Source organism: Molothrus aeneus, chromosome 7, assembly GCF_037042795.1.
Source record: "Molothrus aeneus isolate 106 chromosome 7, BPBGC_Maene_1.0, whole genome shotgun sequence".
In the NCBI taxonomy this organism is placed as follows: domain Eukaryota; kingdom Metazoa; phylum Chordata; class Aves; order Passeriformes; family Icteridae; genus Molothrus; species Molothrus aeneus.
Genome location: NC_089652.1, coordinates 38,483,124 through 38,507,467, shown reverse-complemented (window position 1 = coordinate 38,507,467; position 24,344 = coordinate 38,483,124). Strand labels below are relative to the sequence as shown.

General features: G+C 50.9%; 1 protein-coding gene across 2 annotated transcripts in view; it reads left to right on the top strand.

The window, feature by feature from the left end:
- Positions 1 to 17,429, top strand: part of ACVR1 (activin A receptor type 1) — a 45,779-nt gene extending 28,350 nt beyond the window's left edge. For both annotated transcript variants that reach the window (XM_066553515.1, XM_066553516.1), the window contains exons 3-10: positions 86 to 352; positions 822 to 1,039; positions 3,432 to 3,531; positions 4,277 to 4,423; positions 6,434 to 6,709; positions 10,807 to 11,004; positions 15,099 to 15,229; positions 16,156 to 17,429. In XM_066553515.1, the coding sequence (XP_066409612.1) occupies positions 86 to 352; positions 822 to 1,039; positions 3,432 to 3,531; positions 4,277 to 4,423; positions 6,434 to 6,709; positions 10,807 to 11,004; positions 15,099 to 15,229; positions 16,156 to 16,290 (1,472 nt within the window). In that variant the 3' untranslated portion in view covers positions 16,291 to 17,429. The remainder of the gene's footprint in view (positions 1 to 85; positions 353 to 821; positions 1,040 to 3,431; positions 3,532 to 4,276; positions 4,424 to 6,433; positions 6,710 to 10,806; positions 11,005 to 15,098; positions 15,230 to 16,155) is intronic.
- The last annotated feature ends 6,915 nt before the right edge of the window (positions 17,430 to 24,344 follow it).

Sequence of the window (24,344 nt, the reverse complement as noted above, 5' to 3'; positions counted from 1 at the left end):
TTTTATTGTCTTATGATTTCGTTACCTCTAACTGAAGCTATTAAGAGCAGGATGATGTTTTTTCCTGGGCTCTTCCCTTTTGCAGATGATGAACGGAAGCTCAAGATGGTCCCCTACGAATGTGTGTGTGAAGGCATCTCCTGTGGGAACGGGGATCGGTGCCAAGGCCAGCGCTGCTTCGCTTCCCTGAGCATTAATGACGGGGCCAAGGTCTACCAGAAGGGCTGCTTCCAGGTCTATGAGCAAAGGAAAATGACCTGCAAAACACCCCCGTCCCCCAACCAGGCCGTGGAGTGCTGCCAGGGGCACCTGTGCAACATGAACATCACTGCCCAGCTGCCCTCTTCCAAAGGTGAGAGCTGAATTCTGCAGGCGTGCATGCTGACAAACGAGGGGGGTTGGCTTTGATCTGCCGTGCTGGGAGAGAGATGGCTCCAGTGCTGGCTGAAGGAAGGCACAGGGTGCCTTTGTGCCCTGCTCCCCACCCTGGGGCCTGCGGCCACCACACCTGATGCCCACGGGTGGACTGGTCTGTGTGGTGGGGCAGTGAGGGGGTGGCACTGTGGGGTTGGGGTCAGGATGGAGGCACTGCCTGTGAGAAGTGGCTCGGTGCAGGTGGGAGCTGTGCTGTTCCACGGGCAGTGCATCCTCCGTGCAGATGTGCTCACACCTGGCTGTGGCACAGCCTCTCTGTCACGCTGGGTGGGCACCAAGGTCAGGGTTGGTGCCAGTCCTAATGGGTTTAAAGACTTTCTCTGGGAATCTGCAAAATTTTTTTTCTCTCTTTTCAAACTTTCTCCCTTCCCCCCTTTTTTTCCAAGGGCAAACCTTTCAAGGAGAAGCTGCAGGTTACAGCATGGAAACACTAATCATCGTTATCCTGGCTCCTGTGGTAGTGTTGATAGTTTTTTCTGCAGTAGCTGTGCTGATCATACGGAGAATACAGAAGAACCACATGGAGAGGCTCAATTCTAGGGATGCAGAGTATGGCACAATCGAGGGCCTCATTGCCTCGAACGTGGGGGACAGCACGCTGGCAGTAAGTGACCCACCTGTGTGCAGGGTGTGAGTTTTCCTCTCTTCCAAACTCCCCTTTCCTCCTTCTGTGTGGCCACAGCACTAAGAGCATGTTTTGCTGCCAGGGATGCCGCTTGGCCTCAGGACTGGAGTGGTGCAGCTCCTGTGCTCCCAAAACTGTAGGATTGATGATTTTTAACCAAAAGATGGGTTTGGCAAGTATGGGTCCTTTGACCTGGGGAATGGCTCTGTACTGTTGCTGTTCCTGGAAACAGTGTCAGCACATCCAAACAGCGTGCCTGGCTGTTGGGTGGCCTCAAGTGATGGGAGAGGTGAAGAGCTGTGCTGCATGTGTGATACACAACAGCCTGAAGGGTTGGAAAAGATGTGATGCTAGGTGAGAAGGAAAATACAGATAATTTTGATGTTTAAAACCTTCAGGCCTGACTGCCATGATCTCAGTAGCAGGACTCTGGGATGGCTGGGATATCAGTGATGTTTTGCTGATGGAGAGCAGTGGGAGTTCTAAGAAATGTGCAATTCTTACTCAAAGCTCAGTTTTCAAAATATGCTCTTGCTTATACGGTCTCTGGAAAATATAATGAGCTGGGAAGTGTTCCCTTTCTGCAGGGTGACTGTCCTTTCCCCCTTCCCTGAGGCCAGAGCACAAATGTCCCAGCAGCTGTCCCTCCCTTTATCTGAGCAGAGCAAGTAAACCTTCGGGCAGATGGAGTGTGTTTCTGAAGCAATGCAGAGTTTTCTTCTCCTTGCATTGCTGAGATAAAATGCCCCCAACATTAAGAGGCTGGAAAACATTTTCTATTTTGGTGCTGTCCCACTGTAATGTGCTTTCACTGCAAGGCTGAAGAGTGCCCTGTGTCTGTTGATATTTGTTTTTCCTTTTTTTTTTTGGCTCTGTAATGCCTTTGGCTCTGTTTAATGAGCCCACAAAGCTTGATTCCATGTTACTGGTTTGAAACAGCCAGTCTTGATGTATCCACCATGGCCCAGGCATGTGTGCAGCTGGTGATCTGTCCTTAAGCACTGATTTCCAGCTTTTACCACCTCCTCTGTCTTATCTGTGCAAGACCATTTCAAGCCATTTGCAGACCTTTTGTACTTCTGGTTATTTAATGTTACTTGGAAATGGTGATAAAACCTGTGAAGAAAAAAAATCAAAATTCTGTTTCAGAGAGCTGGAGAAGCTGGGTGCTGTGAGACCCTGTGAGCCAGTGCTGAACGGTGCCAGCTCTGCTGCTCTGCCTCCCAGTATGGCTGAGGCACAGAACGTAATTGACAGCTCCTGTGCCTAAACGGTCATCTAAGCAGCAAGTCTTCTAGATTCCAGATTTTTCTTGTCCATTGTGTTTTAAGTCACTGGTTTTGTCACACATTAGATAAGTTTACATTTAGGATTAGTCTCTGCAGTGTAGCAAGTGCTTAAAGCCCTAAGCTGCTTAGTGGAAGGAGCTCTGGCCTCTTCAAATCTTGTTTTTACAGTTGCTGTAGATAAGTTTGGGGATGTTTATTTGGTTTTGTTGCTCTTGTTTTGCCTCTGATGCAAGCAGGAAGGAAAATGAGCCCTTAGTTTGGGTTAAAAAGTAAAGTAGTCTCTGTCACTCCCAGATTCTTTTTCTTGAGCACTCGTTAAGAGGTTCGTAGAAGAAATGAGATTTCATGGATATCTGGTCCAAGTGCTGCAATGCAGTTTTCTGGAAATAATAGAAAGTAGATTACACTTAGGCTTTTTTATCCTATTTTCCTTTGTAAATAAAGAGTCCAGCAATAGTTAATGCTTTGAACTAATACAAAACTCCTGGCTGTAAAAGTAGCTGGGCATTAGCATTTTACAAGGCTAATGGGATTTTAACATTCTATCAGTATCTTATTCATGTTTATTATAAGCTTACAGCCCAAAGTCTGCTTTCTATGCACTAAAAATACCAGAAAGTGATAAAGCTTTTAAGAAAGATTTGTTACAGAATTTTTTTTTGGAGTATCAATGGCAGATCTTGTGTAGGTGATGCTGGAAAATCCCTTCACCTCATTTATTTGAAAACTGGTTTTGGTTTTAAATGCCGGCACCAGGCTGGAATAGGTATCAGAAACAGAGCTGAGAGGACATAAGGGTAAGTAAAAGAAGTGCTGAAAAAGGGCAGAATCTCATGACAGAGGATAGCTGGTATGCCAGGAGTGGGCTTCCAGTGCACAGACAGCTGTTGTCATATATTTATTACACTTATTAGAGAAATAATGACTGACTAAACAAATGCTCTGACCCTGAGTGACCAAATGGCATCCCCAGAGCCACAGAGATACCCCTGAGCTTTAACCTAACCTGTCCTTGGTGCATGTAAACAGGGAAAAATGGGGTTTCTCATGGGTCCTAAACTCGTGCTTTTCCTTCTGCACAGGATTTGTTGGACCATTCCTGCACATCTGGAAGTGGCTCTGGACTTCCCTTCTTGGTGCAAAGAACGGTGGCTCGCCAGATCACACTTGTGGAGTGTGTAGGTCAGTGTCTTCTGCCTCTTTAGTTTTTTGTAGAGCTTTAGTGTTACTTTCAAGGATTCATTACATTTTTCTTCAGCATATTTCTGTTATTAATTGAGTTTAGGAGGCATTTGGGTCAAAGATACCTGGGGGCATTGACATTGAGCCAAGATGCTGTACAGGCACTGAAGAGGTGAGGAAGCTATTGGGGTAAAAAGCTTGGCTTGCAGACAGTATGTTCTGCTCTCCACAGGAAAGGGCTTGGTTTTGGTGGGGCTGGTGGTTTTTAATCCTTTTTTTGTTTGTGGATGGGTTTGGGTTTTTGTTTTCTTTAAATCATCATTTTGCAAGGAGTGATGATGGAATAGAAATGTAAGGGCTGTATCCCCAGCATTACATTTCCTTCCTGTCCTCCTTGCTGCAGAATTCACAGCTCTGTGTTGTGCACACTGACCTTGCCATGTGCTGCCTAAGTCCCTTCAGCTGCAAAAGCACTTTGATTGCTGGTGGTGAATGGTGACACCTCCCAGTTCAAACCCCTCGTGCTGCACTGGTGTGCAGGGAGGGGAGATCCACACTCCCAGGGCTTGCAGGCAAAGCAGCCAGGGAAAATGAGGGGTGCTGGAGCACAGCTGGCTCCAGTGGCAAGAAGTGCAGGCAGGGGAGATCAGACACCAGGTGTGGTGCTTGGTTCATGACAGTCGCGTTCTGCCTGCTGAAGGCTGTTTGTTAGTTCACAGCTTCTCCTGTGTTTTTCCCCCACCAGGAAAGGGCCGTTATGGAGAAGTTTGGAGGGGTCAGTGGCAAGGAGAAAATGTTGCTGTGAAGATCTTCTCTTCTAGGGATGAAAAGTCCTGGTTCAGGGAAACTGAGCTGTACAACACTGTACTGCTGCGGCATGAGAATATTTTAGGTAAGTAGGACAAGCACATTCCATATCCTGGTGTGTCTGGTGTAAAGGTGAGTTACCTGGACAGGTCAGCTGTGAAGCACTGCACGCTCACCAGGCAGCTCGCAGTCTCTGGGTTCTTGTGATAAATGGCTGAAGAGAAATTCTCAGGGAGAGACTTGCAGGAGGGGCTGAGTCTCAAATGGGGAATGTGTTGTAGCAGCTGTGACTGGCTGCTCTGCAGTATTCCAGCAGGAAGCACTTAATCAGCCAGATGAGCCAGGTGTTGGCAGCTGAGCACACAGAAAGCAGTGGAGGTGCCACAGAGCCCTGTGGAAGGGACTGACTCCTGCAGCTCTCATGGCAGAGTCCTGCCCAGTGCGTCAGTTCTGGAAGCTCTGGTGGAGCTGTGTCTGGTTCCCTGCAGAAATGGAGGGAGAAAAGGTGGGGAGGAGTTTATAATGAGATTTAGGGATTTGAATACTTTTCCTTATGGCTAAGTACAGTGTAATATGAATCCAGCATTCTCTTCTGTTTAACTGTTCTGCTCAGGTTGAGAGTAAGTGCTTTTGGTGTTTAAACTTCAGTTATAGCTGCATGATGTATCCTTTTCCCTGTAAATAGGAAAGTAAATGAACCTTGTGCATCACTCATACCTCATGTGCTTGGTTCTGAGAACTGGGAAAGTGGCTTTGTTGTGTTGAGCCATGTCTGAGGTTTAAGCAGCCCTTTGATTCCTGATAGATGTGCCCTTCTGTCACTGGTGTGCCACCTCTGCAAATAAAAGCAGCAGCACATTTTGAGTGCTGACACTGCCTCACCCAAGATCTGTCTTCAATCAATTTTCCTTTGGCTCCTTATTCTTGCTTCCTGTCAGAGAACGTTCCCTGGCTCTCTAGCTCACTCTGCTAGACATCTGTGTGTTTCCTGAAGCAGTTCCTTTGTTACTACAAAAATAATTTGGTGGCCTCCTGAAATGTGAATTATTGAACTTCCCTTCCCAAGAGAGCAAGTGACTTGGCTGAAATTACATTGCATATTTTCCTTGGTGCTCTGCCTGTGTTTAGACTTTCTTGATGACTGTCAAATTCATTGGCTATTTTAGGGACGTTTTTTAGATGCAATATTAAACAATATCATAGATTACAGAAACGTCACATTGAGCACAAGGCAGTGGATATTCTTTCTGACAAATGTATGTGAGCTTCTCATAAGCATGATTTGCTCCTTTGACTTGGGAATAAAACTTCTGTTGTTCCCAGCTAAATCTGTTGAGGTCACTGTGGATATATGCAGAGGTGACCGGAAGGGAGCTTGCCCTGAATTTGGGGTTCAGTTTTAAGACATGATGTTTCTGAAGGCAGTTCTTAAGGTCATGAGTTTTGAACAGGAAATTTTCTCTGTTTCTTCATAGAAGATCATTGTGGTTGGGCCACACATTTAACCCTTTTCTCAGCAGCCTGCACTAGCTGCCTGGGGACTCTAAAAATGGAAATGGTTATTCCTGGCTTGAGGTTTGAGGTGTTTCTGCTTTCCAGTGTGACCCTCTCAAGTGGGCAGCAGCAAATGTGCTATGACTTGGGGTCTTTCTGCTTGACTGGGAACTTCCCCACCCCCAGGTCCTTCAAAAAGAAGGAAAAATAAAAATATTTTTAAAGTGTGTGGTCCTAACAAGTAGTTTTTTGATGTGACTGACAAATATGTAAATGGGTTCTTGTGAATAGATGTGGAGTTCCAGCATTTGCTTTCAGCACAGTGGTACCTGCAGTTGTCCGCAGTACAGCTGTAATTAAACAGGCTGTGCATTGCAAGAGGGGCCAGCAGCACTGATCCACCTTGTCACAAATATTCAGAGCTGGAAGGGACCTGCGGGGATCTTTGAGTCCAGCTCCTGGGTGGATGGGCTGTACGGGGCACACCCACCACCTTGGCATTATCAGCACCTGCTCTGCCTAGCTGAGCTGCTTTCCTCGGGAGTCTTGAAGGAGCTCTGTCCGTTCATTTTCTTGTTTCTCCTTCTTCCTCTCCCTGTAGGTTTTATTGCGTCCGATATGACTTCCAGGAACTCGAGCACGCAGCTGTGGCTGATCACACACTACCACGAGATGGGCTCTCTCTATGACTACCTGCAGCTGACCACGCTGGACACGGTGAGCTGCCTGCGCATCGTGCTGTCCATCGCCAGCGGCCTGGCGCACCTGCACATCGAGATCTTTGGCACGCAGGGCAAGCCGGCCATCTCCCACCGCGACCTCAAGAGCAAGAACATCCTCGTCAAGAAGAACGGGCAGTGCTGCATCGCCGACCTGGGTGAGTGCAGCCCTGCTCCTGCCGAGCCAGGGGCCTGGGTGGCTGCGGCTGAGGGAGCGAGGGGTGCTGTGGGCCTGGGGGCAGTGTGTCCGTGTGCCCACAGTGACCCCTGCCCGTGAGCCCTGTCTGAGAGCCCACAGTGACCCCTGTCCGTGAGCTGTGTCTGTGTGCCCACAGTGACCCCTGTCCGTGACCCCTGTCTGTGTGCCCACAGTGACCCCTGTCCGTGTGCCCACAGTGACCCCTGCCCGTGACCCCTGTCTGTGTGCCCACAGTGACCCCTGCCTGTGAGCCTGTCTGAGAGTCTGCAGTGACCCCTATCCGTGTGCCCACAGTGACCCCTGTCCATGACCCCTATCCGTGTGCCCACAGTGACCCCTGTCCGTGACCCGTGTCCGTGTGCCCACAGTGACCCCTGTCCGTGACCCCTGTCTGTGACCCCTGTCCTGTCCCCTGTCTGTGACCCGCAATGACTCCTGTCTGTGTCCCCTGTCCATATGCCCACAGTGACCCCTGTCCTGTCCCTGTCTGCTGCCCTGTCCGTGATCCACAGCGATCCCGGTCCGTGTCCCCTGTCCGTGACCCCCGTCCTGTCCCTGTCCTGTCCCCCGGCGCTGCCGCTCCCTCGCGGGTGCTCCCCGCAGCGCCCGCCGCGGCCGCCAGGTGGCGCCTGCAGCCCAGCCACGCTTTTGGGGCCATTTCCCGGGTTTCCGTTGTTCGATCCCATTCCCGGATCCCTGAGGATGCAGGGGTTAGACCTCATCTCGGAGACAGTGTGTGTGCTCCCACAGACAGCCTGAGCCGTGTGCTCGCTGTCCCCGTGCCGTAGCTCTGTCAGCTCGAGTCGTGCAGAGCGTTCTGTGGGCCCAGAAGCTGGTTTGGAGTTGAAGCACGATGCACGGGTGCTGAGGAGCAGTCACTGCAGGGTGGCTTGTTCCCTTGGAGGGATGTCTGACCATAAATTTTTTTTTGCTTTTCTCTGCAGACAAGGGAGGAAATAGTGGTAGAACTGTATTGGGGCACCATTGCCTAGGCAAAAAGTGTATCAGGAGATGGGAATTTTTACATAATAATTCTACTGCATAGTTTCTGTCACTTGTGCCTGAGGGACTTGAGATGTACAGACAGGGAAAACATAAAAGCCACATACTTGGGCCTCTGGAAGTTTGCTGTGGGAATACTAACAAATGCAGCAGTAAATTGAAAATACAAAGTGTCAGAGACTGACTTTTAAATAAATTTGTAGTTCACTCTGAGGAGGTGCAGCATGTCCAGGCATTGATTGACATGGCACTGGTACAGTGAAATATATTACACTATTTACCTAGAGGTTTCAGAGGTCTGAGAGATTTTTCTAAGAGAGCACAGCAGTAAACACCTCCTGATTAGTTTTTATGGTGGTTAAAATAGCTATTTTTTTAAAATGTGAACTCCTCAGACGTATACCTGTCACATTTTTCCTATCTTCCCCCTTCATAAGGGAAACTGACCAAAGAATTTGTTGCTTCTGGCACGCATTCCTGCCCTTCCTTCTATGAGGCTCTGTCTTGTTTCCCCCCCTGGTCCCTGCCTGTGAGGATCCAGAGCCGGGGGCTGCTGTGGCACCGCAGGGTCAGGAGCTGCAGGAGCAGCAGTGGCTGGCTCAGAGTGCTGTGTGACAGAGCCCAGGGGTGGATGTCACTCATTCCTGCCCAGTTCTGCCTTTGTCCTCCCAAAGCCGTGCAGGTGCCTGGCTGGGCCTGAGCTGGGCAGCTCTGTGGGACAGCACGCAGGGCTGGCTGCTCCACGGGCCCTGTCACAGCACTGGGTCCCTGTTTCTGACAGCAGGAGCTGCTCCACAGGCCCTGTCACACCATGGGTCCCTGTTTCTGACAGCAGGAGCTGCTCCACAGGCCCTGTCACACCCTGGGTCCCTGTTTAGGGCTGGTTCTGACAGCAGGAGCTGTTCCACAGGCCCTGTCACAGCACTGGGCCCCTGTTTAGGGCTGGCTCTGACAGCAGGAGCTGCTCCACAGGCCCTGTCACAGCACTGGGCCCCTGTTTCTGACAGCAGGAGCTGCTCCACGGGCCCTGTCACAGCACTGGGTCCCTGTTTAGGGCTGGCTCTGACAGCAGGAGCTGCTCCATGGCCCTGTCACAGCACTGGGTCCCTGTTTAGGGCTGGCTCTGACAGCAGGAGCTGCTCCACGGGCCCTGTCACAGCACTGGGTCTCTGTTTCTGACAGCAGGAGCTGCTCCACGGGCCCTGTCACAGCACTGGGTCTCTGTTTCTGACAGCAGGAGCTGCTCCATGGCCCTGTCACAGCACTGGGTCCCTATTTAGGGCTGGCTCTGGCAGCAGGAGCTGCTCTGCCGTGGGCTCAGTGCCCCCAGGCCTGCAGAGCCCCTGGTGGGCAGGCTCTGCTGCCCAGCTCCCACGCGGCAGGGATGCCCTGTGATGGTCACAGCACTCTCTCCTGGCCCCCCTGCCTGCCCTGGGTGTGTGGGGTGCTGACTGGCCTCCCTCAGCTGCAAACCTTGACCTGTCAGCCTCTGCAGTCTGTTTTGCTCAGTTTGGGTGAAGTTTTATGATTTTTATCAAAGTGTTCTCTGAAGTCCTGATGTTTTCAGAGTTGGCCAGGAAATGTGGTTTCTGACCTTTGTTTGCTGTTGCAAGCTTTTTTTAAGGAAAAACTATAAACCATACATACTGTATAATATAATCTAATGCGAATTTAAAATAGCACATAAAAGTGTGTGTGGCAGTATTTGACAGAAGTACTTGGATCTGGGAGCAGACTTCTCATCAGTCTGGGGTCATGAGATGGTACATAAGGTGTCCCTAAGAAGGGTGGGGACAAACATTTCAGCAGTGCTTGTGATAGGCCAAGGGGAGGTGGTTTGAAACTGGAAGAAGGTCAGTTTACATTAAATGTAGGCAGTGTTTTACAGTGGGGATGGGCAGGCCCTGGCACAGGGTGCCCAGAGCAGCTGGGGCTGCCCCTGGATCCCTGGCAGTGCCCCAGGCCAGGCTGGACCCTGGGGCTGGGAGCACCTGGGACAGGGGAAGGTGTCCCTGCCACGGCAGGGTGGAACTGGATGAACTCTAAGATCCCTTCCAACCCAAAGTATTCTGTGATCTTTCTAGAGGGGCCATAAGCATATTCTTATCAGCTTGAAATATCTTGAAGTACATTTGAATAGTAGAAAAGTGTTTTTCAAATTTTTATTACGTTAAAGAACAGACTGTTCTTTGGAAAGAAAGGCAAATGAATGATCTGGTGATAGGTTAGTTTTTGTGGGACTGAGGTAAAAAGCCTTTTAAGGTTCACCTAAAATAAACTCCTGTTAAATGTAAATAGTTTATGTCATTCTTAGAAGATTTGTTGAGGAAATTAGGGAGAGTTTGCATTGCCCTCCCTGTCGCTTGGCTCTGCCATGCACCCACTGCTCCTCAATTTGCAGTGCTCTCTGTTTACCGTGGCCAAATGAGTGCTCTGTGTGTTTCCAAATTTACAGTAATTTGGTCCCTCACATAATGTTCTCTGCTTAAATGTTTAGTAATTAGTAGAAACCAGGTAGAGTGGTTTTGTCTGACTCATTTTAGATCTGCTTGAGGATGTTTATTTTTCAAGCTGCTGCAAATACAGTGTTTTTGTTTTCCAGCTTTATTTTTTTAACTTGTGTGTATCCTTCGTGCAGTGTTTTTCTCTGCCTTTCCCCACAGTTCGGGTGCATCCACCTACCCAAAAGGTCTATAAATAAACTTGAATGCTGTGTAAAATTGTTTTGTTCTAAGCAGCAGCTGTTTGGCCTCTGCGTATCCGTGCCCGGAGTGCTGGGGACATCCAGTGGCTGCAAAACACTTCATGACAAGGTTTTGCAAGAGTGCAATAAAATGCTTGATGATAATCCCTTAGGAGATAACGGGCCTGTCTGTGGCCCCAGGGGCTGGTTTTGCTGGCAAGTTTGGAGCTGACCCTGTTGGTCTTTGGCCAGCTGGGCCCTTGGCTCCTCTTTCCCAAACCCTCTGACGGGGTCGCTGCTCCCGGGCCTTTGGGCGTGTGCTGCTGCAGCTGAAGGGGACCTAACAGTGCCTTGTTTTTCCTGTCCTTCAGGCCTTGCAGTGATGCATTCCCAAAGCACAAACCAGCTGGACGTGGGGAACAATCCCCGCGTGGGCACCAAGCGCTACATGGCCCCGGAGGTGCTGGACGAGTCCATCCAGGCCGACTGCTTTGACTCCTACAAGCGCGTGGACATCTGGGCCTTCGGGCTGGTGCTCTGGGAGGTGGCCAGGCGCATGGTCAGCAACGGTGAGTGCTGGGCTGCTGCCCGTGGCTCTGGGAGAGCTCCCCAAGGGGCAGTGCACAGCCAGGCACCTGCCCAGAGCGCACAGGAACGGGCCCCACAGTGCTTCCATCCCTGAAACGCTGGGGAAGCTCTTGCTGTGTTGGGTGCAGTGAGGATTCCTGCTGCCACTGCTGTCAAGGCAGAGAACAGAGTGCCCTGCTCATTCTAAGGCCTGGTGAGACATAATTCATATCAAATAGCTAAGTTAAAATTTTAGATCACCAGGTCTCTATCCTTCCTTGTGTCATTAAACCATAGTGAATATTTGTAGGTTTTAGTTTCTCATGACAAGCCCTATAAAAGACAGAAAGAAAGGCAGTGCAGAAGGTATCAGAATTCAGGATTGCTTTTGCTTTACCAAGTTGGAAAGTAGCACTGGCCTGTGCACAGGTACAGTTCTGGTACTGGACACAGGTACTGTTGCGGCAGCTGCAGCACACAGAGGCTTTACCTGAAGAAATGGTGGAAGGTGCTGGCAGCTTCACCAGGTTGGTATGGATCTCATGGGACTGCAGACCTACCTGCTGATAGGTACCTGCTCTGGGAATTTGATTCTGAGTGAGCTCTGTGCCACCATGGACACACTTAAGGTGGTGCAGATCTGTCCCTGCATTGATCACATCAGGACAGCTGAAGTTTCAGGTGCTGGTGACACTAATTGCACAGAACCAGTTCCTCTGTACGCCTGGCTGTTGCTGTAAGTAATTCCATGCCCTTGCACTGGTTGGGATGGAGTAAACATCTTCCCTGGCCTCTGTGTGTTGAGCTGTGTGGGAATCATTGCTGGTCACTCTGATAACCCTGTTTGCTTTGCAGTGAGACTTTGGCATTGGGAGTGGGCCTGCAGGAGCAAGGCAGGGTGGTATCTTAGGGGGCCAGAGGCACTCATCAGCTCCCTGTGCTCTCCTGGGCTTGTGGACAGCCTTCCAGTGACTCAGCCTGATTTAGTGCTTCAGCTCACAGAAACCTTGAAGTTGTTCTAATGTGACTGCTAAGTCTGGTAGTTCTTAAGTTTTATTTATTTATTCTAATTTAATTTTTTTATTTTTAAAAACTTACCCAATGATCTTCCAGGTGACGCAGTGGTTCTTGGTATTTTCTTGTTTAGTATGAGGAGGAAAATGTGAAAGGAAACTCCTTTGGCACATAGAAGTACTTGTGTGTTGTCTGTGTGCTGCAGTAGGCGCCAGCCAGCATTTTCTCTGTACTCAGAATGTGATTTCAGTCCCCAAAGCTGAGTTTGCCTCTCTTCACATGGAGCAGTGCTGGTTCCCTGGAGAGTGTCCCCTGCTCTTGGAATGTGCTCCCTTGGTTCAGCACTTACCTGGTGCCTGGCACTCACAGCTCACATCCTTGGGAGTTGTCATGGTTGTTCCCAGGGCTCTGCTCTTGTTCCACAGTGACACCAGAAGCTCAGAGGATCCCTGATCGTTGTTCCCTGTGCGAGGCTGGAGCTGCTGCTGTGCTTTGTGTTGGGTTCAGCAGTGAGATTTGTGCATGCACAGGACAGGCTGGGCTTAAAATCACCTCAGGGCTGTGCACATGTCCCAGGGCTGGAGCCCCTCTGCTCTGGAGCCAGGCTGGGGGCTGGGGGTGCTCACCTGGAGAAGGATCCAGGGAGAGCTCAGAGCCCTTGCCAGGGCCTGAAGGGGCTCCAGGAGGGCAGGAGGGTGCTGGGAGTGACAGCAGTCACCTCCAGGCTGTGGGCTGTGCCCAGGCTGTGGGCTGTGCCCAGGCTGTGCCCAGGCTGTGCCCAGGCTGTGGGCTGTGCCCAGGCTGTGCCCAGGCTGTGGGCTGTGCCCAGGCTGTGCCCAGGCTGTGCTGTGGGCTATGCTGTGGGCTGTGCCCAGGCTGTAGGCTGTGCCCAGGCTGTGGGCTGTGCCCAGGCTGTGCCCGGGCTGTGGGCTGTGCCCAGGCTGTAGGCTGTGCCCGGGCTGTGCCCAGGCTGTGCCCAGGCTGTGGGCTGTGCCCGGGCTGTGCCCAGGCTGTGCCCAGGCTGTGGGCTGTGCCCGGGCTGTGCCCAGGCTGTGCCCAGGCTGTGCCCAGGCTGTGCCCAGGCTGTGGGCTGTGCCCAGGCTGTGGGCTGTGCCCGGGCTGTGGGCTGTGCCGAGGCTGTGGGCTGTGCCAAGGCTGTGAGCTGTGCCCAGGCTGTGAGCTGTGCCCAGGCTGTGAGCTGTGCCCAGGCTGTGGGCTGTGCTGGGGGCGCCGGGTCTCCCCGGCAGCAGGCCAGGGCAACGTGTCACGGGGCAGGGACACACTGTGGGACAGAGGTTGAGTGGCCCCTGGCACCGCTGAGGGCTCCCGCCAGGCTGGACAGAGCTCGGGGACTCCACAGGCAGCACTGGAGTAAAGGCCAGCCTGCTTCCTTTGTCTTCAGTACTGCGTGTCTCTGCAGCAGCCAGCTGTGTGCCCCGTGCTTGGGAAAGAGCACATGACAATAGTGAGTGACAGCCAGAAGAGAGAAAGTTCATCTGTGATATCCTCGTGCCCTGGGAGTGCGTTCAGAGCTCTGTGGCAGCCAGATCTGCGTGTTGGTCTCCTGCCAGGCCCTGGCCTTACCTGCAGGACAGGTGTGGCAGCAAGGGCCATGAGGTCTCACACTAGAGTGGATGCTTAAGATAGGAATTCAGCCCAGCAGGTGATATTTGGTAGCTGCAGTTGGGAAGTGCTCTGAGGAGGAGGGTGGGCGATGCTGCTTTATGCAGCACATGTCACTTGTCCTGTGTCCATGTCAGAATAGCACCAGGCAAACTGCAGGCTGGGAACTTGCTTGGGTAGCCAGGTCTCCAAATTACCCTACTGTTCTCCAAGGCACTTGTAATCTCCTGTTTCCCTTTTACAGACTTTTACAGACTTTTGCAGGGTATGCACAGGAATATCTATGGGACTTTGATCTTCATCTCCAATAGAACAGGAAAACTAAAATTCAACTGCTGTAGGAAAGATTGAGAACCTCTTTCCAGTTTCAGGGTATCCAAAGCAGCAGAGATTCTTCTGGATTTCATGTCTGGCTGTGGGACAGCAGATTTCAGTCTGTGGAATTTCTGTCAGCAGCAGCTATTTGATGTTCCTGCTGGACACAGAGGGCCTCATTAGCTCCGGCTTTTTCCACACTGCTGACCCAGATGCCTGTCTTTGAACACCAGTTTGTAAATTGGCTTCCTGAGAAGGCTGGGCTCCCTGCAGGTGGTTGGTGAGCCTGATCCAGTGAGGAATCAGAGCTCCACATGTGTCCTGGGGAGCAGGCAGAGGGGCTCCAGCCTGGCAGTGTTCTGTGGGTGGGTGACGGGCTGGGGCAGCACACACACAAACTCTGGTTTCAGTGCCAAACCCCAGGACATGGCCAGGTTGTGCGTTTCAAGACCAGGCTGGATGGGGCTTGGAGCAACCTGGGACAGTGGAAGGTGTCCCTGCCTATGGCAGGGGTGGAATGAGATGGGCTGGAGGGTGCCTCCAACCCAAACCAGTTTGTGATTTTATGAAGATGCATTGAACTCCTGAATGCCACAGGCTCTTGGGTGCTTGGTTTTGTGATGGCATGTGGTGCCAGTTACCCTGGGGATTTTACTGTTTTCATAGCAGGGAATGAAATGCTTTGAAGCACCAACTTGAGGGTCTGTGGATGCTGACATGCTTACTGGACTCCTTCAGGAATTCCAGAATCACCAAAGTGTGTGTTGAGCCTGTTAGAAACCCCAGTGCAGACCTTACATTTTTCCATCTGCAGAAATCCCAGTTTCTGGTAGGCAGAAAGCTACATGCATGGCCTTTTGGCAAGGGATTTACTTCTCCTCCTTTCAGCTCCAGCATCTGCAAAGTGGGTATAGCCCATACTTTGTGGACTTGCAATATGAGCCAATTAATTAACGTTTTGAGTAGAAAAAGCTGTTTCTGGGGCAGTGAGGGCTGTCCTGTTGTTCGGAGGCTGCATGACACTGTAGGGTTGAGTTCTAAAGTATTTTTGTGCCTTTTAGGTGGGTTTTGTGTTCCCTCTGTCCCTGCAGAAGTGCTGTTCACTGTCACAGTCGTTGAGTGATGTCTGTTTGTGTCTCACCAGGAATCGTGGAAGACTACAAGCCACCCTTTTATGACTTGGTTCCGAACGACCCCAGTTTTGAAGACATGAGGAAAGTGGTCTGTGTGGATCAGCAGAGGCCCAACATTCCCAACAGATGGTTCTCAGACCCGGTCAGTGTGTGCTGGTCTCTCTGGCATTGTCATGGAAGCTTTCCCAGTTGTCAGTCCCTGGGGAGGATCTCGATGGCCTTGTCAGCAGTGTCACCTGGGCAGGGTGGGATGTGCTGGCCTGGCTTGGGGGGCACTGGGCAAACTGACAGCTGCCAGGTCTGAGCCACTCACAGACTGGCCTTTTAGGAACATGGTTTACAAAAAACTTACAGCTGATTTTCCCAGTGGCTGTTCTCCCTCCCAGGGGAGGTGAAGGGGAGAGAAGCTGGTCCAGGGCTTTCTGTGGCCTACAAGCACAGACAACAGAATGCTGGGCTTTCCTGCCTACAAGATAGGGGCTGTTGCTCTTTTTGAAAGACTGATGCTCAAGTTGACTTTTCTTCATCAGTATCAGCCTGGCCTCTCCAGGCTGCCCTTGGAGCTGTGGAAGTCAGTTTGAAATCTGTAGGGTTGGGCAGGCAGAGTGCCCATCTCTGAGGTTTGGGTGTGGAACTGTGCCCTGTAGCCCTGTACTGGGAGCCCAGCCAGTTAAACCTTGCTGGGCATGATGAAATCACAGTCAGAACTTCTGTACCTTCTCAGCTGCCTTCATGGGTCTGCAGGAGTTGGTTTCATTGAAGAGAAATTCTGTGTAGTGTTTGCTTAATTAGAAAATAAACCCCGACGCTGTTGTTTAAAGTTACACTAGTTGGTCACTCCAGTCAGCCCACGGGCCTGTTGTGCTCTTGGTTTAATCAAGTTATCAGACTTCAGGAACTTTTCAAAACATGTAAGCTCTGTGTTTGATAACTAGTGTGAAGCCCTGAAGGTGGAGTGTTCATTAGGCAGTCAGACCTCTCTGTGTGGCTGCTTGGCCCCAGCCGGTGGTTCCTTGGCTTGTTATCTGTGAGTGACCCCTGTGCTGTGTGGTTTCTGTTCCTCCCCAGACGTTGACGTCCCTTGCCAAGCTGATGAAGGAGTGCTGGTACCAGAACCCCTCGGCCAGACTGACAGCCCTGCGCATCAAAAAGACTTTGACCAAAATTGACAATTCCTTAGACAAACTGAAAGCTGACTGTTGACCCTCTCCTCGTGGTGCTCTCCCGGCAGGAAGGCACCTGGCTGGCCCGGAGGGCTCTGGCCAGGCAGTTCCCAGCCCTGGTCCCCGTGGCTGCTCGGAGCAGGAGCTCTGGGGAGCAGCTGGGGACCCCGGGCCCTGCCCGGGCCACGCCGGGGCGGCGCTGGGGACTCAGCCGGACGGGCTGTGGCTGAGCTGGTGGCCTGAAGGAAGACAGAGAAATCCTAAGACAAGATCAGGGCATTAAACAATGGCTTTGAACAGCTTTTTTCTTTTTTCTTTTCTTTTTTTTTTTTTTGTTTGTTTCTTTTTTTTCCCTTTTTTTTAAAATTTTTAATATTTTATTTTAATTCTCCTAATCACTCCCAAGGTGAACACATGGAAGTGGTAAATTTTAATCAGCAATATTGCCTGTGCTTCTCTTCTTTATTGCACTAGGAATTCTTTGCATTCCTTACTTGCACTGTCACTGTTAATTTTAACGACATGACTTGCCAAAAATATGATTGGCTGTATCCTGCATTGATCTATGCCTGAGTAATAGGAAAAGAATTCGGTAAACTGAAAATGTAACTGTCAGACTTTAGCTGCATTTTACATGTGTACTGATGTTTACAATAATGCTGAACATTAGGAATTTCTTGTTTATCCAAAACTTGCAAATTATTTATTACTAGTGCACTTGCCAGTTTTTTAAACTGTAAAATAAGTGCATAAAGTTAAAGCTTATTTTTATGTGGCCTCTTTCATGATTTCTTACACAGACGTTTTTGTAACACAATATAACCTGAAACATGAATTGTTTTCTGTATTATCATATTACAACTTGATAGTCACATTTTAAGTGCTTCACATTTGTAGGTGTGTGGTCTGTACCATATTTTCAGTTGGAATATGGAACGTATATATAGCCATTTCCCACAGGACCTTGCGTCTGGCATCTCACTGATCTGGGAAAGGAAAGCAATGGAGGAGTTAACTAGAATATTAGGTCATGAATGCTGTGGGGAAAATGCATTTTATTTCTTCTAAGCTATATAATATGCATTTAAACTCTGCCAGAAAAATAACTATTTTGTTTTAATCTACTTTTTCTATTTAGTAGTTATTTGTATAAATTAAATAGAATGTTTTCAAGTCAAACGTGGGAGTGTTTTAGTTGTGTTACTGCCTGTCAGTGATCAGGTGTCCCTGTGTGGAGCCTGGGCTGCACCTGCAGGGTCCTGGGGGCTGCTCGTGCCCTGCTGAGGCTCCAGAGGGGCAGCAGGAGGTGCTGGGCTCTCCCTGGCCACGTCCCTGTCCCCCTGTCCCTTGGTCAGGATCCCCAGAGGGGCAGCAGGAGGTGCTGGGCTCTCCCTGGCCACGTCCCTGTCCCCCTGTCCCTTGGTCAGGATCCCCAGAGGGCAGCAGGAGGTGCTGGGCTCTCCCTGGCCACGTCCCTGTCCCCCTGTCCCTTGGTCAGGATCCCCAGAGGGGCAGCAGGAGGTGCTGGGCTCTCCCTGGACATGGCCCTGGCCACGTCCCTGTCCCCCACCCTCCTGTGGTCAGGATCCCCAGCCCTGGGAGGCAGTTGGCTCAGTGGGCACCAAGCCTTCCCTCTGCCTGGACTCTCCATCCACTCCTCTCCTTCCTTACACCCCGTGGAGGAGCCCAGGAGTTCCCTCTTGCCCTTGGAAAAGAGCTCCTTTATTCATAGGATTGGGATGCCCCAGGTGATCCGAGGCTCTGGGCAGGGATCAACCTCTCCACGCTTCCTCTCTGGGGTGAAACACTTCCCTGAGGTTCCCTTCAGCACTTCAGGTCTAGCAGGTTCTGCTCCGCTGCCCCTCTGTAACTGTTCCTGCTCAGCCCCACGCTCCCTGTCCCATTGCAGCCAGGTGCAATGCCTCATTCCCAGTGCAGGAGGAGCAGCAGCAGCCAAGTGTGCGGGGTAGGTGCTATCTGGGGCTGCGAGACAGCTCTGCAGAGCAGCCTGAGCTGGCACCAGCTGCCAGGTCTCTATTATATGTGATGAGAAGAAACCAGGAAAAGTGGGATGCAGTGAGTTTTTCTCTTAGTTTGTAACAGGAATTCAAATGCCTGAATGTGTTTTGGTTTAAATTGGTGTGTGTGTGAGCCGTGCCCTGGGCTGGCTGGGACACGGCTGCCTGTGCCACAGGGGAGCCAGGGCTGCACTGGAGCTGTGGAAGGGGAGTCAGCAGTGCTGGGAGCTGAGAGTGGGCACTGCCTGCAGCTCTGCAGTGCCCCGTGCCTGCTGGGACACCTGCCTTTCTCTAACAGCTGATGGAACAGGCAGCAGCACTTGAGCCTGCCTTGCTTCCCACCTGGTTTTTGTGGCGGTGCTTGGGGTGAGGCCAGCAGGGGTGTCTGGACAGGCTGGGGTGACAGGAGGTGGCACTGCAGAGTGGGGACAGGGCAGAGGTGGCAGTTCAGTGTGCAGTGTGTGGTCAGGTTTTTGGTTGGAGTTTTCACCTCTCCAGTGTTTTCCAGTGCAGGGCTTGGAGGAGAGAGCAGCCTGTTGTGCTGAGGGTTAGTGACAGCTCTGGCCATGCTGGTGGAGGCTGGGCCGTGTCCCTCCAGCCCTGCCACTCTGGGTCACAGCATCTTACTGGGCAGTAGGTCCTGTTAAATACCTGCTCCAGCTCTTCTTTGCCCTGCAGCATCCTCTGCAACGTGCTGTGTCCTAGAACAGCACTGACTGCAGGCTGGGAGCAGCTCTGGGTTGGGTTTGGGTTCCCAGCCCCAGCGCTGGGTACTGGCTGTGAGCTGTGCTGGGGTTGCTTGGGATGCTGCAGGATACGGGGCCTGCAGCAAGAACACCACGGCTCTCTCTCCACCCCCTGTCAGGGAGTTGTGCAGAGCCACAAGTTTCCCCCTGAGCCTCCTTTTCTCCAGACTGAGCCCCTTTCCAGCCCCCTCAGCTGCTCCTGGGGCTCCGTTCCCTTCTCCGAACACACAGGGGATAACTGACAAAGGGATAAAACCACAAGCCATAGGAACACCCCAGTAATACTCTTTATCCTGTGTTAGGTAAAGGAGATTGTCTGGAGAAGCCACTGGCAGAGTAACAGAGTCTGTCAGTGCTGGGAGTCCTGTGCACTCCCGGGTGTGCAGGGCAAGGTCACGGTCACTGCTGCTGCTCCAAGGAGTGCCTTCTGCATAGCAAAGCATCCAGGGTTTATTTTAAACATACTTCACTTTCATCCCTGCTACTGAAGTGCTTTTGGTCCAGGCAATGACTGAACTATTTGAAGTGTTAGCCAGTGTATATGTTGGAATTGGGTCGCTTTTTGGCAAATGTGAATCAAGAAGGTGAAGAGGAAAGTAATCATTGGGAGTTACTTCTTAGCAAGTTCTGGTCCCTTGGCTGGGATAAGTCGTGCCCCACTGTGCTGTCCTGATGTGCAGTTACTGCTGAGGACAGTCAGGCTCTGTGCTGCCCAAAGCCAGCGGGCATAGCTGGGCTCCCCTTGGGAGCTGGAGTGGGGCAGAGAAGGGAGAACTCAGTGACAGCCAGGGAAGTGTTACCTGTGTGATTTAAGCTCGTCTCCAGGTGTCTGGGCAGTCACTGGAGAGCATTCCTTGCTGCTTTTCCCTGGAGGCGTCAGGGCTTGGGCAGTGGGGGAGGTTCCACGTGAAGGGAACACCCCAGCCTCCCATGCGACTTTCCGGCGTGTTCATTAATCAGTGTTCCTCTAGTACCTCCACAAAAATCTAATCTTCTAAAGAGATTTGGAATCCTTATACATAATCTGCTGCAGTGAGGGTGTCGCTGCGTTTATTACTATGGCGATGGCACCGGCAGTCCCTGCTGCTGCTGAATTATTCATGTGTCTGGCGGGTTTGCACTGCACCAGCCAGGACAGAGCTGGGATCTGAGCCTGCTGAGGGGAGGCCCTGCCTGGAAGAAGGGCTCTGATGAGCAGCACTGCCTGTGGGATTCAGCTGTCCTGCTGGTGGGGACAATCCCCAGCAGTTACACCAGGAAGACTGGATGGATCCAAGGGTGTGTCAAATTTTGAGGGGTATGGGAAATGCAGATTTTTGTTTGGATTTCTCTGTTGCCCAGAGAGGCTGTGACTGCCCCTGGATCCCTGGAAGTGTCCAAGACCAGGTTCAATGGGGTTTGAAGCAGCCTGGGATAGTGGAAGGTGTCCCTGCCCATGGCAGGGGAATGGGAATGGGATGGGCCTTCCAACCCAAACCATCCTGTGATTCCACGATAAGCAGAAGGCTGGTTTGTTACTGGTCAGGAATGTGGGGCACTCCAGGGTGTCCTGGGGATGGAGAGCTGCTGGGAGCAGCCTAAGGCCAGGCACTCCAGCTAGTGTTGCTGTAGGGAAGTCACTGAAGGCTTCCTCCCTCTCAGCTGGAACTTCCCTTGTGGGCCTTCTGGGCTGGAATTATCCGTCAAAAATCCATATGAAGCCTTCCAGAATTTTATTTACCTGAATTAAACTGTTTTGATAGGGACAGTTCTCTTCCCTGTGAGGCAAAATGTCTGCTGTACAAAGTGCTGAGCCTTGGCGCAGTGGTTGGCACTGGAGAAAGGAAGCAAAGACATTCCAGGTGCTGTTCCATTTATAGAGAGAGACTCTTAAGCACAGCATACATTTAAAAGATAAGGTTTGTGTGAGAAAAGTGGAAAAGTCGAGCTACTGAGGAACTGTGATGGGTGCTCTCACCTGGGAATAGCACCTGGGCTTTGCATTCCCAGTTAGAAGGGAAAATCCCAGCACCTTCAGAGCCTGGCCCACAGAGCTGTGCCAGGACAGAGCCAGAGCCTGCCAGGGAGGGCTGAGCTCTGCTGGACCCAGCTCGTGTCCAGGCAGCCCCTCCTGGGGGAAAAGGCTGCAGGAGCAGAGCTGGGACCTGCCCCAGGGTGCAGCTTCTCTGTGGCCTTGTCCTGCAGCCCCTGGTGCTGTGGGCGGGATGTGCCAGGGCTTTGGGGCACTGACCCTGGCTCACCCTGCTCTGCACCAGCCCGACTGCGCGGGCTCTGGGGCCAGGACTGGCACCGCAGTGGCTGCCCTGTGTCACGCTTTGTGACCTTCAGCTCTGTGTCAGAACCCAGAGTGCAGCCCTGGGGCTCCCATCCCGTCCTTGGGGCTCTGCTCTCCCAGGTCTGAACCTCTGAGGTGGATTTTAAAAATGATCTAACATCAGTAATTAATAATTTGTCTCTAACTGCAGCCCCCACCCAAGCACTGACCACCTTCTCCAGTGCAGTGACTGTCCACTTCTTCTGTCACCAAACTACCTGATCTCCTAAAACCAGCAGCATTCAGGTACTGGCATCAGTGTCAGCAAGTCCAGGTCTTGGTTTCTGTGCTAAAATATTATCCTCTCAAAAAATGAAAAGCTGATGCTGTGTTCAGCTTCAACACCTGGATTTTTCTTCTTCCTGTGGGTATTGTGGAGAGATTTTTTTAAAGGTTTTTTTGGTTGTTTTTGGTGGCTTTCACAGCATGGAAAAGGCCACGCATACCTTCCTCTCATCCCTGTGTATTGTTCTTCTGTTCAAGCTCAGAGATAAGCCGTGTGTCAACTGTGAAAAACTGTGCCAGAAGGAAATCATACCTAGCAAGGCCAGGGATTTCTTGGTTAAAGACATTAAAACTTGCAGTCAGCTTGCTCTTTGGATCTTAAAAGATGATGACACCCTTAGTGCACTGCCAGCTGGAGTCAAGGACTTTGCATCGCCCCCATCTCCTCCCCCATGGGTCTCTGCAGCAGTTTTCTCAAATTTTCACTACCCAAAAATCCTTTTCCCAAGTTTCAGGGGTATTTCAGATTCACAACATGACTCTCTTTTCATTCTTGGAATGTTCTGGAAAACCTGGAGCCTTAAAATGCGATCCCACTTTAGTGCCTGCAGTGATGCTGGCTTGGCTGTGTCCTGTGCGCAGCGCAGGGAGCTGAGGGCAGCTGGAGCTGGCCGGGAGCTGGGGCAGAGCTGCTCCCTGCCTGGAAGGTCTGGGTGCAGCCCTGGCCTGCCCCAGGCCGGGCACTGACCGATGCTGTGCCCAGAGGGCCTCGGTTGTTTCCCCTCTCCCTGAGAACGCGCTCACACCTGGGCACAGCCGCCCTGTCAGGTCTCTTGTGACGAGATTCTGTGGGAATCCAAAACATGTGAGAGCCCCTCTTCACTGGGAGAAAGGACACTGGCATCAGGAAATAAAAAAGGTATTTTGTTGTTTCTAATTGTTTGCTGAAGTGAGAGAACCTGCAATTGTGTCTCCTCTGCAAGCACTTGAAAAAAAATTTGCATGAGAAACTTGACACAACTCCATGTTCTCAGTGTCTTCTGCTCTGTTTTATGAGGATCTTGAATTCAAATTAAACCCTTAGGAGAAGGGCTCTGGCCCTCTCCCTTATTCCAGTTTGGTGCCTTTGGCCATTCCAGGTGGATGGTTTGGTTTCCCTGTTGCTGTTTCTGGCAAATCTCCTCTCACTCCCCTGGGAGATGGTTCCAAACTGGGCCACTGGAGACTTCCCACTGGAAATATGGTGTGTTGGGCTTAGGTAGAAAGAATGGCCCTGGATCCCTGGCAGTGTCCCAGGCTGGGTTGGACACTGGCCTTGGAGCACCCTGGGACAGTGGGAGGTGTCCCTGCCCATGGCAGGGGTGGAACAGGGTGGCCTTTAAGGTCCTTCCAACCCAACCCATCCATGACGAAATAACTTTAACTACACTAATGCTCCCCCTTTGGACACTTCTTATGCCTGATGCTCAAATACTCCAAGCAGTTCCATTACTACCCTCCTCATCAGAAAGGCTCCCACCCACTGCAATGTGACCTTCCCAGGAGATTTATGGGCTGCTGTGTGCTTGATTTCTGAGCCACAGGAAGCAGCATCTGGGGAGGGGGTGACTAAAGAATTATAAAATGTTTCTTGGAACGGTTTGGGAATTTTCCACCTCTTGTTCTAATTGCCACAGCTAACAATATAATGCTTTTGCCAGAATGTATAATCCTGATCAGAATTTTTTGGTGGTTTTATGGCATTTCTGGATGAGCAGTGTGACTAAGGGAGTGCAAGGCTGCTCTGTAGCCAGGACACTGATGTGGGAGGCAGAGGACCAAGGGGAGGGGTAACTGCTGACCTGCTGCCTGTGACGGGGAGTTTGTGGATTCCCTTTGGGGTTTTTTTGCACAAAATTTCAGTAGATCTTGGTTTTGTTCTGATGTGGAGCAAAACAAATTACGAAACAAAATTCTCAGCTTCTGGCCAACTCAGTAAGTGCTTTCAGTCGGCAGAGGTTTCTCTGGTGGTACCTATTTCCAAAGACTCTTAAATCCCCAGGACAGGCTGTTCCTGTCCCCCATGAGCCATGCCATGCAAGCAGCCAAGGTGGGGAGCACATTTGTCTCACAACAGCCTCAAAGCCTGGTGGGGTTTTTCCCCTCCCATCCCTTTGTTGTTCTTTTGGTTTCTGCTGGTGTTTGCTGTGTCAAATGCCTGAGGAAGATCAGGCAGAGGGTGAAGGCTCAGTGATGATGAATAACCAGGACCCAAACCTTCAGGTCCCTGAGTGTATATATATATATATATATATATATATATATATATATATATATGTGTGTGTGTGTGTGTGTGTGTATATATATATATATATGTATATATATATATTTTTTTTTTATTTAATAAAAGCTTTGATTCTCCTTCTTTACAAGTGCAGGAGATACTCTTTTCATCGCTTCTGCAAAGTGTAAGTAAACATGTTCTGTACATTTTCTTTCTTAAACTGAAGAAAAACTAATTACATAATTCCTACTTTTATCTCTTCCTTTACATGGAAAAGCAGAATAATTCTGTGCTGTGAACCAAAACAGAGTCTGAACAAGTTGTATTCACATTTTCTGGTAGCATTGAGCAAATGAAGTGCATTGTTTGTAAGACTTGGGAAGGAGTGGAAGCGAACACGGATGTGCCAGGACCGGTGCTGCCCTGGTCTGGTCTGACAGCAGGGTGAGCAGTGCCCGGGTGCTGCTGAGGATCCAGTGTTCCCTCCTGGTGTTCCCAGAGCCAGCTGGGATCTCCAGGAAAGTGATA